This window comes from Cornus florida, unplaced genomic scaffold (assembly GCF_030987335.1).
Source record: "Cornus florida cultivar Cherokee Brave unplaced genomic scaffold, ASM3098733v1 CherokeeBrave_3.0.0_Hap2_Chr08, whole genome shotgun sequence".
Taxonomy (NCBI): domain Eukaryota; kingdom Viridiplantae; phylum Streptophyta; class Magnoliopsida; order Cornales; family Cornaceae; genus Cornus; species Cornus florida.
In genome coordinates, this window is record NW_026775578.1 from 71,573,635 (window position 1) to 71,585,960 (window position 12,326).

Sequence of the window (12,326 nt, forward strand, 5' to 3'; positions counted from 1 at the left end):
CTACCACAACATTGTCAAGAAATCATACAGTCAAGACTAAGCATAACCCATCTTTGGTTAGCATGGTTCATCCACCTAAACTAGATTATGGTATAAACTATCTTCCCTAGGCATGGCCTATCAAGGTCCTTCAATAGTATGTTGCAGCATATGAAATTAATTAAAAATCATAGATTATCTTCAGTTGGTATAGACCATCTACCTAACTACATTAATCTAAGGGTGTAGCATGATCCATCTTCCTTAGGTATAACTTATATAAATGCTCAACTTCATGCCAATATAACCATTCCATAAATTCTTTCCCATTGTCATTATAGGAAATCAAGTGTAATACTTGTATCAATATGATTTCTAAGACAAGATAACAAATCAACACAAATATATATTCATATGATAAACACATGCATCAATTCAATGTAAAGTACATTAAGTCAATGTAAATACTTCTAATTTATGAAAGTGAATATACATAATAAAAATCCCCAAATTGAAATACAAATCAAACCATGTTTACTTGGCTAGGTTACATCAACTCCCTAGAAAATGGATTTAGCCTCTCATGAATATGGTAACAACCTCCAGGATTGAAGAAGAGAATAGAATCCCCTCTCTCACCATTGTTGCAAGCTTCCTCCAAGAACCCTAAAAATCCTCCTCCCTCTCTGTATCTTTTCAAAATCAAAACCCAAGACTCCTGCCTTTCAGCCTTTCCCCCTCTTTTATCCTTACGTGAGTTTAAAATTCCAAATCCTCGTTTAAAATTTGAATCCCCCACTCAAGATAGACAAAATTAGACTAAAATAACATGGGGGCCCGTGGTCTTGCGTCCGGACTCGAGGACCGACGTCCGGACACAAGGCCCTGATGATGTGGCGTCTGGACGCCATAGCATGTGTCCAGATGCGAGCTTATGGAAGGTAGCGTCTAGACGCTAGTTCTTGTGTCCGGACGCTAGGCATGCTATTCTGGCACATAATTCTTTCTTTAGCTCCGATTGCATCCATTGTCTCTTCATGTTATTTCTTTTTTATGATCACTTGAAATGTAAGCCTGAAATGACTTGTGCTTCAAAACCCTTTAAAACCTTATTTTTATTCTTTTTTTGCAATTGGACCTTCAAAAACACAAAAGTAAATCTATATACATAATTCAAATAATGGGCTTAACTAATGCAATTAAGGGCGCTTAAATATGCAATATTTGATGCTTATCAACAACTTCATCAAAGGTTATCAAATTACATTGATTTGTCTGAACTTCTTTAGTGATGGTATACACATTTCTAGAGGATCTGTGAGCTGAGAATAGAACTTGTTCAGACTTGAGACCAACCACATTGCACCTCTCTTTATTAAAGCACACTTTCTTACCACTGTCACACAGTTGACTCCCACTGAGAAGGCTGTGTTTGAGTCCTTTAACAAGTAAAACTTCAGTGATCTCGGGTAATTCTTCAGACCTATTAATAATGTCAATTCCTACAATTTTAACCTTTTGGTTGTCTCCAAAGACCACATTTCCACCATCAAATTTCTTTAGGGAAACATATTTAGAATTATCACGTCTTAAGCAACCACTGTCAACATACCACTTGTCATTAGTATTACAAGCCTTAAAAGCTGTGTAGACCAGCCGACTTACAACATTCAACTTCTTAGACATCCACACCATTGAGATTTCACAAGGGACCTTTTGGTTTTAAGTTTCTGAGCATAAGTTTGATCTAACTTCTTCACATACATCTTAGTAACTTTGAATTTCCTTAGGTTTGATATAACAAAGTCACTCCCATTGAGCTTCAGGGTGTTGTAAGTGTTATCACAGATGTTAAACTTGTTTCTTGAGGGTTTTATAATAGGAAATCTTGCATACACTTCACCTGTTGTGGCTTTGACAAACACAGAGTGAGTCTATTTACATTTTGCTGCTGTATCGCAGATGTAACCAATACCTTTCTTACCCAATTGTTTAGTAGAATGCTTCTAAATTTCAATCATCTTCAAAGATCTCTTTTCAAGAGCCTGAGAGAGTTCATCTTTGCACCTTTTGGTAGTCCACACAGAGTTGAACTTAGACTTTAGAAGGCCAAAGAAGGTTAAAGATATAGAACACATAGTTGATAGCTTAAGTATAAAGTGTTTAATAAGTAGCTATTTGGACCTCAACAGTTTTGAATTTAGTTTCTTGATTTGAGACTTCTGTTGAACACACTTCACTACAAGTCTTTCGCATTCTTTCAGAATTTCTTTAACTTCAAAATCACTTTCTTCTTTACTTTCAACAAAAGCTTGCGGTGTTTCAAGGATGGCCATGAAGAGGTATTCATCTTCTTGAACTTCTCCAGGTTTCTCTTCTTTAGGAGTAACATCCCAGTTTGAGACAAGTGTTTTTTTTTTTTTTTTCTTAATCTACCTTTGGTGTTAAAACCTTCATTTCTTCTTTGTTTTTGCCCTTTTGAGGTAGGACAGTTAAACACATAGTGACCTGTCTTACCACAACCATAGCAGGTTAGGTTTTATGGTTGAGTTTACTTCTTGAATATGAAATTTCTAAACTTTTTAGCCAAGTAGGCTACTTCATCTTCTTCTAGATCACCATCTTCAGACTTTGGTTCAACTTCTTCAGCTACTTCTTTGGCTTTAAGTGCAGCTTATCTTCTCTGATGAGTTAGAGCACCTATCCTCATATCATATGCTGTGAGGGAGGCTTGTAAATCATCTATCTTCATTTGTGACAGGTCTTTGTCTTCAAGAATGGTGACCTTGGCATTAAACCTAGGTGTGAGAGACCTCAGTATCTTCTTACGTACATTAGTCTTTGATATCTTCACCAAGTGCCTTTATGTTATTGACTATGTCATTGATTCTGAATAGATATTCAGCTACAACCTCTCTTTCCTTTATTCTATAGCTCTCATATTAGACTTTTAGAATCTGTATCTTATTTTCTTTAATGATATTATTTCTTTCATGAACAACCTTAAGGGACTCCCACATTTCTTTTGTTGTTTTACAATTTTTTATCCTAGTAAACTCTTGTTGCTTCAAAGCACATAATAGAACATGTTTGGCTCTACTATCATTAGCCACAATAAGTTTGTCATTAGCAGAGGGATTGGCTGGATTGAGAACTATAATGCCATATATAGTGGCATGCCACACATCATAGGATTGAGACATCAGGAAGGCTTCCATTCTGGTTTTCCAAGAATCATAATTTGAGCCATCAAACCCTGGGGCTTTGTTTGTGACTTGATCTTCATCCATTGCTAAGAGCAGCTACAGGCTTGTTAGAATCTTACAATGCAGATCAAAGCTCTGATACCAATTGTTAGATTGAGAAGGGGGGTGAATTGGTCAGCTTAAAATCCTTTCCATATGACAGATAGCTCAACAACAACTCACAAGGCTTATAACACAGGAAGTACAAAGAAATCCTCTCAAATAGGGAAAACCTTGGTTCTTGGCCTCAGCCAATAAGTTATCCACTAGCTGTATACAAGTAGTTACACACTTAGCTGTCTCTCTCTGCACACACCCTTTTATAAGATTAGACACTAGTTTTCACAGCCTCTACACAGTAGCTCACAATGTGCAAACTGCACTCCCCCTGTCCTACCTTGCTTGGACCCTGCAAGCTTTAACAACTCACCAAATACATTGTAACAAATGTAAATCAATGAAACACAAGTCTTTACCTATAGTAGGATAGGTTAGACACCTCAACAATCCACTTCACTACCTCAGATACCCTTTCTGCGAAAGCTAAGGTTTGAGGGGTAAATATGGAAATTCGAGTCTCAATAATTCAGAAATCCCATCCACAGCCTTGTATCAGTATATCACACATGCTTAGATGCTAAACAGATGGATTACAGCATGAGTATATCACAATGTTCACAAAAAAAGCCTCACAACAGTAGTTCATAGAAAAGCCTTGGGGTTTTGGTCAGTCAAAACCGAGGCAAACTATAGTTCAGTCCAACAGCCAACTTCTACAATCTTAATCCATCAATATAGACTTGCTGGTATATAAATCAAACATGGAATAGCAAGACATGACCAATCTATACTTGAATCACAGCACTAAACCATAAAACAAGATAAACAGCAGCCCTTGTAGTTCAAATTCATTTGCAGCATATAGATTTTCAAGAACATGTGCCAAACAAGTGTAATAAGCTCAAATATACCTGAAACAGTCTTCAGTTGGCACCACAGCAGCCTTGAGCTCAGCTTCACACCTTAGTCCAGCCCTTGCACCAGCAGCCTTAATAGCAGCATAATCTCCATAGTAAGTACACAAATAAGGCTTGATCTAGTAGGTTTTTCTGGTGTGAATCATAATCAATGAGCTCAGAAAACTTGGCTCATAGGAAGGTCTCGAGAGAATTGCAATGCAGGTTGCCTTTTGGATTTTCGGTATCAGCCTTAAACTTAAAAACTTTATAGCAGCATATGTATAGAGCAGCACAAATACTTGGCTCCTTCACACAGAGTGTTAGCTATCACCATTAGCCAATGATTGCACAAGGACAATTCTGACATTCTCACTGTAAAAGGACAATTGTACCCCTGCCACCTCAGCATGTTTTGTCACCTTATGCACCAGCGTATACAGCTCATGTAAATGAGGTTGCAATGGATCCTTTCTCAAAACTTAGCCTCTAAGCAATATAATATCAGTGTATGAATATATAATCAAGGACCACAGCCATGTGTCACATATCTATACACATTGTAGAAAGACTAAATTGCCCTTCAAACAACACATGTCAGCTGCAGCTCAATACCTATCTTGAGACTGTATATTCCACAATGTAGGGTCAAACAATGCCATTTTATGCAATGTATCTATTCGAGCAAGTGTATAAATATGCTTAACAGCTGTAAAAATACATTAATTCCCCTGAAGAGACCTGTAGCCAAATATGAGGTTGTGAACCTCAATTTACACAGGATAATGATCTGATCATATATATTGACTGCACTGTACTACCTCAAATCCTTGTGAGATATTATCATAGGCTGGTAAAAGACCATACAGCCACTCAAAGATGATTTAAGACAAAGTGCACTATTCCACAGACATAAGGCATAGAAATACAGGTTTTTGACATTAAATAGGGAAACACACCTTGGTGAATAACAGAACCAACATATGGGAAATATAATATTGAAAAATTAGGGTAAATGACAATCTTTAGCTCATATTTCTCCCGAAAACTTTGATGCCTGGAGTTTGGAGTCCAGTGGAACTGTACACTCTGGCATGTAAGGATAGGGCTCACTCATACTCGTCTCAGAGGTGTCGCCATTCTTCACAATGAGAGCAGTGGTCATACCCAAGGTAGTATGTCGTTCCATGTGACAGTGCATGAACCATACACCTACAGAAGTCATCATTTATCATTTTAAGAATCTGTCACTTTTAAAATTAATGAGATAGTACTAATTTTAACCAATAGGCGAAGCCTTTTTTTTGTTATATAGGAGCATCATAGGATCAATCAAATAGATCTAGTCATAATTAATGATGATGTATGTGTAAATCTCGAGTAATATTTTATCTAATTAAGGCTTGCCTTAAAAGATAGGGAGGGGGGGTGTGCAAATACTTCTTGAGTGAGGCCAATTTTTTTGATTAAGCTCTTAGTCAGTTGGTCTCTTAGAAGGGAATATTTGAAGGACTAACAGGGAGGGGAGGAAGGAAAAGAAAAATAATTGATAAAGTTGTTACAGTAAATTAGGATAAGTGATAAGTAGGGGAAAGAAAAGGAAAGGATATTATAGTACTAACTAAGACTTGAGGGGGAAAAAGAAAGAAAAGTAGATGATTAGTATTAAACCCTGCACATTTTTAGATAATGAAGCAAAAAAGAGGAAATAATAGTAGTAAATCCATCATCATTTTTGAGAGAGAAAGGAAAAGCAAAGGAAACGAAAGAAATGTTTTAATATGTAAAAGCAGAAATTCACAAATTAACTAAAGGTAATTCTCATCTCCTACCTTTGAAAGAAATGGAAAATTACTATATAAAGGGTTAACAAATCCCTCCTACCTCATTTTCTCTCTTTTTTCTCCCTCATATTTAAACCAAACATGATGTAAATTAACTCTCCCTACTCCTTTCTTCTTCTTCTCCTTTTCTTTTTTCCCCTCAACTCCTCCTATCCAAGTTTGTTGGGAAGAAAGGGAGGGATAGAGGAGGTCGGATTGTTTTCCTCGCCCACCAAACCAAATTAAAGAGAGGAAGAGAAAGACACTTGCAATTTTATTTTAGATTCTTCCTTTATTGTAAGAAGATTTTGATTGATGATAAAATCTACGGCATTTCTTTTCTTCCTTTTTTTCAAGCAGACAGAAAGAAGTAAGACTCTCGATCTTTATCATTTCCTAGAGACTTCTTCATCCCACCCGTCATTCATAGACAATAGAATTAAACCTAGTTGCTAGGTTTTAGGTCCAAGCTGACATCCTACATCTAATTTTCTGAATTAAGTTACTTACCAGGATTATCTGCTATGAATCTGATGGCAGCCCAACCATTCTTTGGAATTCCTACCGTGTTAAGTAAAGGTGGATCAACCAAGTTATAAGAATTTGGATGAGTCTCGTTGTTGAAATTCCCATAACCAGCTCCTACCAGATAAAAGCTAAATCCATGCAGGTGCATTGGATGATTCTGTGATGTATTCAACACATTGGTGTCCTGGAACACTATCTCCACAGCTTCATTATAGTTCAGCACCTTCACCTCCGTCCCCACGCTTGGTATTGTGTAGTTGTCTGAGCCCAAATCTGGTCCCGTGAAATCATAATATTTGGGTGGTTCATCTGGGAAATGTGTGTCGTAAATCCCACTCAAGTTCCTGTAAAAAAGAAAAACATTTTACAGTAATATCAAATCATTTTCAAATTCGGATTGAAACAAATATGTATTCTCTGCGATGCCGTTACAAAGATTTTGTTAGGCATCATGTTGGCTTTATTTTGATCCCTTCTACGCATGTTTTCTTTCTTTGTTTATCTACTTAGTATATCCACTTCTACACTGTGAGATGCAAAGTATTATTTTGGTTTCTTTTAGTTTGGTGGAGTGGGAGTTTTATAGGAGAAAGTCTACAATACGCCAGGGGTATTGTTCATGTTGTGTCCCTAGCTGATGGAAAGTCATATACTTTTTATTGAAAATTCTCCATTTCTAGTGTATCAACACAAAATGAGAGTTTTCATGATTGTCCCTGGACTAGGGGCACCACGTGTAAATACACTTAGAATATCAGAGACTTTCTCGATTTATAGATGTGGTTAACTTGGGGTATGCCCCCTTGAACTTTGTACATTAGTTTACCCTTTTTAGTTTATACTCAATTACTTACGGCCAAGAAGAAGTTGCAGTCTTATGCATTAGTTACATACATGTATATGCACACATTTATATACATAAATTTACTCACAACTATGTATTCTAAGTTTCATGGGCAATAGTAATTAATACCTGTAGTAGGCTTCCAGAATATTGGTACGTGGGAAGTTAAAACTTATGTTGTTCAAGCTTGCATCAAGCCAATGCTCGTTATACTCTTCCTGCAATGGTGAGCCCTCCGGAACGTAAAATGTGTTTATAGAAACTGCTATATACAGACGCGTAGTGAAATCCTTCGGAACATTTACTGGGTGGTCTTCGCTAGCTAAGCTCCTGAAGCGGATTGTGAAGTTATCAGCAGCTTCATTGTCATGGTAAGCAGGTAGAGTTGGAAAGACTAGAGAGGCTGGCGGAGTGTAGTTTCCTCTGTACTGGAGAATTGCTGTGGCGGCTGCGTGATCAAACTTATCACCATCTGGACTGTAATAAGCCCGGGCAACCATGTAATAGTGACTGAGAGACTGATTTGCAGTGACCAAAATATCCATTGTTTGTCCAGGGGCTATCATGATATAATTGGTGACTATAGGTTTGATGTAAGCCCCGTCTAATCCTACAACTGTGAGATTGTGTTGCGCAATTGAGAAGAAGAGTTCCTGGTTTGTTGCTGCGTTTAGTATTCGAAGTAGGTAAGTCTTGCCATGGTCAACTACCAATCTGTACATTGTTTCTGCAACATGTGAAACATGATTAACTAGGTATATGGCTCAATGCTGCCACTACTACAGAAGCAGCAAGTACTGATGCATACATACATTAGCTGATATATATATATATATATATGTACCATTGGAGCATGGATTGAGATCTCCTGGTTGGCCGTTGATTGTGAAAGCATTTGAACGGTTGAAATCCTGTCCCTTTTTTAGGCTATGAGAAACCATTCTATTCACATCTTCGACGAACCATGCTGCTGCAAGTAGAAAAGGCAAGGAGGAATAAGATGTGCGGGGCTTTGCTATGCAAATGTAATTAGGATTGCTTTATGAATGCATATATATTTGTATGCATACCAAGAACAATTATTTCTTCCTCATCAGGCTTGGGAAATGGATAAGTGGTTCCAACAGCAGGTAAAACAACGATGACACCGTGGACCGTGGCTCGTGTCCAATCGTTATGGGCATGCCACCACAAGGTCCCTTCTTCTGCTGTAAATTTAACCTCGTAAGTCATGTTTGAACCCGGTTGGATTGCGCATTGCGTGATGTGCTCTGTACCATCAGACCATGGATTTCCAGGATTCTTAACTCCATGCCTGTAAATGTAGACATGCATCAATTTTAGTCCTTTATTTTATTTTTATTTCTTATGAAAGATTTTTTTTATTATTATTACCAGTGAATAGTGACTCCTTCGTCTCCTTTATTGTGAACATTAACAAACACTGTATCACCCTTGTGGACGCGAAGCACTGGGCCTGGAAAACTTCCATTTACTGTCAACATGCTTTTGGTGACGCACAACCTCGTAAAATTATCCTCCTTCACCTGAACTCCAAAATCCATAAATTATAGGAAAGAGACCCATAGATATACTCATATTTTTTGTAAATTAATATTGTCACCTAATTTCTTGCTCTCCATGGAGTAAGAAAATTCTTCCGCACTTTCTATATCAACCATTAGATTAAATTTAATGGTTACATTCCAAACCCACCTACATGCTTTCTTTTTATTACAAAACCAGTATCATTATTTCTAGTTTTCAAATTTAATATTTACTAATACCACTAATTATAACAATAAAAGATAAGTACCAAAAAAAATAAAAATAGTTTTCTAGAAAATCACATCTTAGAATTTTTGTTTTCTTTGAAAAAAATAAAAAAAAAAAAAAGTTTTACAAAATTGTATCCATCACTTAATACTAAAGTTGACTTTGCCTAATCTTTTGAGTGAGAAAAAGAAATTACAGAAGTCCAAGACGTGAAGATGTCCTCATTTAGATTCTCCTCTAGAGATAGACAATAAATAATCATTGAATTTTAAATGAGTCTTTAAAAGCAAGCATTTTTTTTTGGTTCTTTCAAACTCTACATTCATTCAATGATTCAAAACATTTTTGTTCATATGCTAGAGTTGATGACTAGTATCCCAAAACCTAATAGCCATGATAAAATCTTTCAATTTGTTGTATCCTGTAATTGGTATGTGATCAAATCGAAATGGGGCTGTCATGTAATAATAGTGGTGGATTGATGTCTTTGTTATAACTTTACATCTTAATTAGCTGCCTTTCATGCCTTTTTAACTTACCAAAAAAAAAAAAAAAAAATTTGATGATAGTTTAATAATAGCAATATTAACGAAAACACTAAGAAAAATAACTAATTTACAAAGAAAATATGAAATTTCATAGAATATTAGCATATTTTGTAGTGAATTACCTCATTACGTCAATAAATATTTGTTATTATAGTAGAACTAGAAACAAGATATTGTGCAGACTTACTATGACACTAATATACTTGAATGTGTTTACAACTAGTTAGAATCTGGAAAAAAATAAAACAAAATTAATAAGGAAGAGAAGACAATTTGTAACAAAGGGGCCATAGAAAAATAAAATTAATTTTTAATTTTTAAATATCATGTATTTAGGAAGGTATACAATAATTTAAATTATAATCTATTAAATTTTTATGGGTGAAGTGTTGTGCAAATCACAGGTTACCTTGATCAACTCAAGTGGATAAATATATATATATATATAGAGAGAGAGAGAGAGAGAGATTTTATTTTAATTTTTTATTATCTTTGAGCCTATGTTTCGTTTGTCGATAGTGTAAATTTTAATTTATTTTTCACACTTAAACAAATAGGAAATGTCAATGTTAGTATCAAGTAATGGATGTAATTTTCTAACACATTATTATTTTTTTTCCTCAAAGAAAACAAAAATCCGATTAGTGGGAGACGTGATTTCGAGATTTCTATTTTTATTTTTTTTGATACTTACCTTTTATTGTTGTAATTAGTGGTATTGGTAAATATTACATTTGGAAACTAAAAATACTGATAGTGGTTTTGTATTAAAAGGAAACCATATATGTAGATTTGGAATTTGACCATTAGATTTAATCAAATGGTTGTTATAGAAACTGCAGAAGAATTTTCGTACTCTACGGCAGTAAGAGATCACTACTCTCTCTCTATAATATATATATAAGTAAAGTAATTATTAGCGGAGATATGGTAGCCATAAATCATGGGATATAATGTACCATATCTCCCCTATCATTTATGGCTACCATATCTCTGGTAACAGTAATTCAAAGTTCCAATAGAGGTCTAGACAAAAAATTTGAAAAAAGATCATCCAATTTTCTAACTTGAGTGAATGTTGCATGGATTTGTTAATGTATTCCTGGTAGCATTTTTCATTTACTTAGATTATTTTTTCGATAATCAAGGTGTCCAGGGCTTCGCCCTGATTAATCCACAGGACGTACCAAAGAAAAGCGATTCCTCCACATGAATTAGGTAAAACTCATACTAAGTCTGCGGTCATAACCCCTAAAGAATTGATTGCACTCGAGAAGATTTGAACCTGAGACTTTCTGCTTTATGAGGCACTAAGTCCCAGGCTTCACCACTAGAGCCAACCCCTTGGGGTTATTACTCATTAAAAACCAAACAGTCGAATGCTCTAGTACTAGTTGTGTGCGGAAACCCAAAATCAATGATGTCCGAGGAGTAAAACAAGTAAGCATGAAAAATAAAAAACAATCACACACAAGAACACGAGATATACGTGGTTCACCTAAAACATAGGGTTATGTCCACGGAGCACGCCGAACAAATTTCACTATGAAAAAGATATAGGATTACAATGGAGAATTTCCTCTCAGTCTCTCTCTATTGTTCTCTCTTATGTAGGCACAAATTAATTCAATTATTCAAACTCTGCCTTAAAATCTGATTAGGGTTGATAGAAATTATCCTAGACAAAGGAACATAACTTGCCTAGCTCACACATCTTGCCTTTTTGGAAAGTCATAAATTAACTTGGAAACAATTCACGCACTAGTTCCAAAAAAAGGTAACTAGTACATCTTGACAAAACATCGTTCCAGAACCCAAGCGGGACCGGTTCAGAAAAACGGAACCAGTTTATTTTGGCTAGTAGCCAACATAACTTCGCAATGCCATAAGTGGAACCAATTCAAAATATTAGGATAGGTCCATTTTGGTCTATAGCTAAAATGAACATCAAAATCTACAAATTTGACAGCTCCAAGTTCTTCACAACGTGATCCCAACACATGATCATACTCCACAAACCTCAACAATCTCTTACTTGGAAGCTGGAGCACTTGTAAACTCATTCCATTATCTTCGCCTGCATGTTTAATGCATGTTGGTGCACTCATCTTTATCTTCAAGCTAGAAAACCAACTAAAGCTGCGCACAGTTTGAGTTTTTCCATAGTCAGTGACTTGGTCAACATGTTAGTTGGATTTTTAGTTCCAAGTATCTTCTCAAGTGTCAACACTCAATCTTCTAACAATGATCTAATGAAGTGATACTAATAGTCCTATATGTTTGGTCCTTGAATGAAATGCTGAATTTTTTGCCAGATGTATCGCACTCTAACTATCACTGTGCAAAACACACTTCAGTTGTTCGAATCCCAACTTTGCCAACAAACCTTGTAACCAAACCATCTCCTTATTGGCCTCTGTAACTGCCACATACTCTTCCTCTATAGTAGATAATGCTACAATCTTCTGTATATGTGAAACCCAACTAACTGCAGTTGTACTCACTATAAAGCATACCCAGTAATACTTTTTATGTGATCCACCTCACCAGTAAAGTCTGCATCTACATACCCTTATAGCTTCACCTTGCCCTTTCTAAAACATAGGCATCTATATGTGGTACCCTGC

General features: G+C 35.9%; 1 protein-coding gene across 3 annotated transcripts in view; it reads right to left on the minus strand.

The window, feature by feature from the left end:
• Positions 1-12,326, minus strand: part of LOC132268111 (laccase-14-like) — a 49,734-nt gene that overhangs the window by 12,102 nt on the left and 25,306 nt on the right. For 2 of the 3 annotated variants that reach the window (XM_059768847.1, XM_059768846.1), the window contains exons 2-7: positions 8,771-8,922; positions 8,446-8,690; positions 8,220-8,345; positions 7,505-8,102; positions 6,514-6,875; positions 4,196-5,392 (exon numbers count right to left, since the gene is read on the minus strand). In XM_059768847.1, coding sequence (XP_059624830.1) covers positions 5,211-5,392; positions 6,514-6,875; positions 7,505-8,102; positions 8,220-8,345; positions 8,446-8,690; positions 8,771-8,922 — 1,665 coding nt within the window. In that variant the 3' untranslated portion in view covers positions 4,196-5,210. The remainder of the gene's footprint in view (positions 1-4,195; positions 5,393-6,513; positions 6,876-7,504; positions 8,103-8,219; positions 8,346-8,445; positions 8,691-8,770; positions 8,923-12,326) is intronic. The other variant, XM_059768848.1, reaches the window with a different exon arrangement.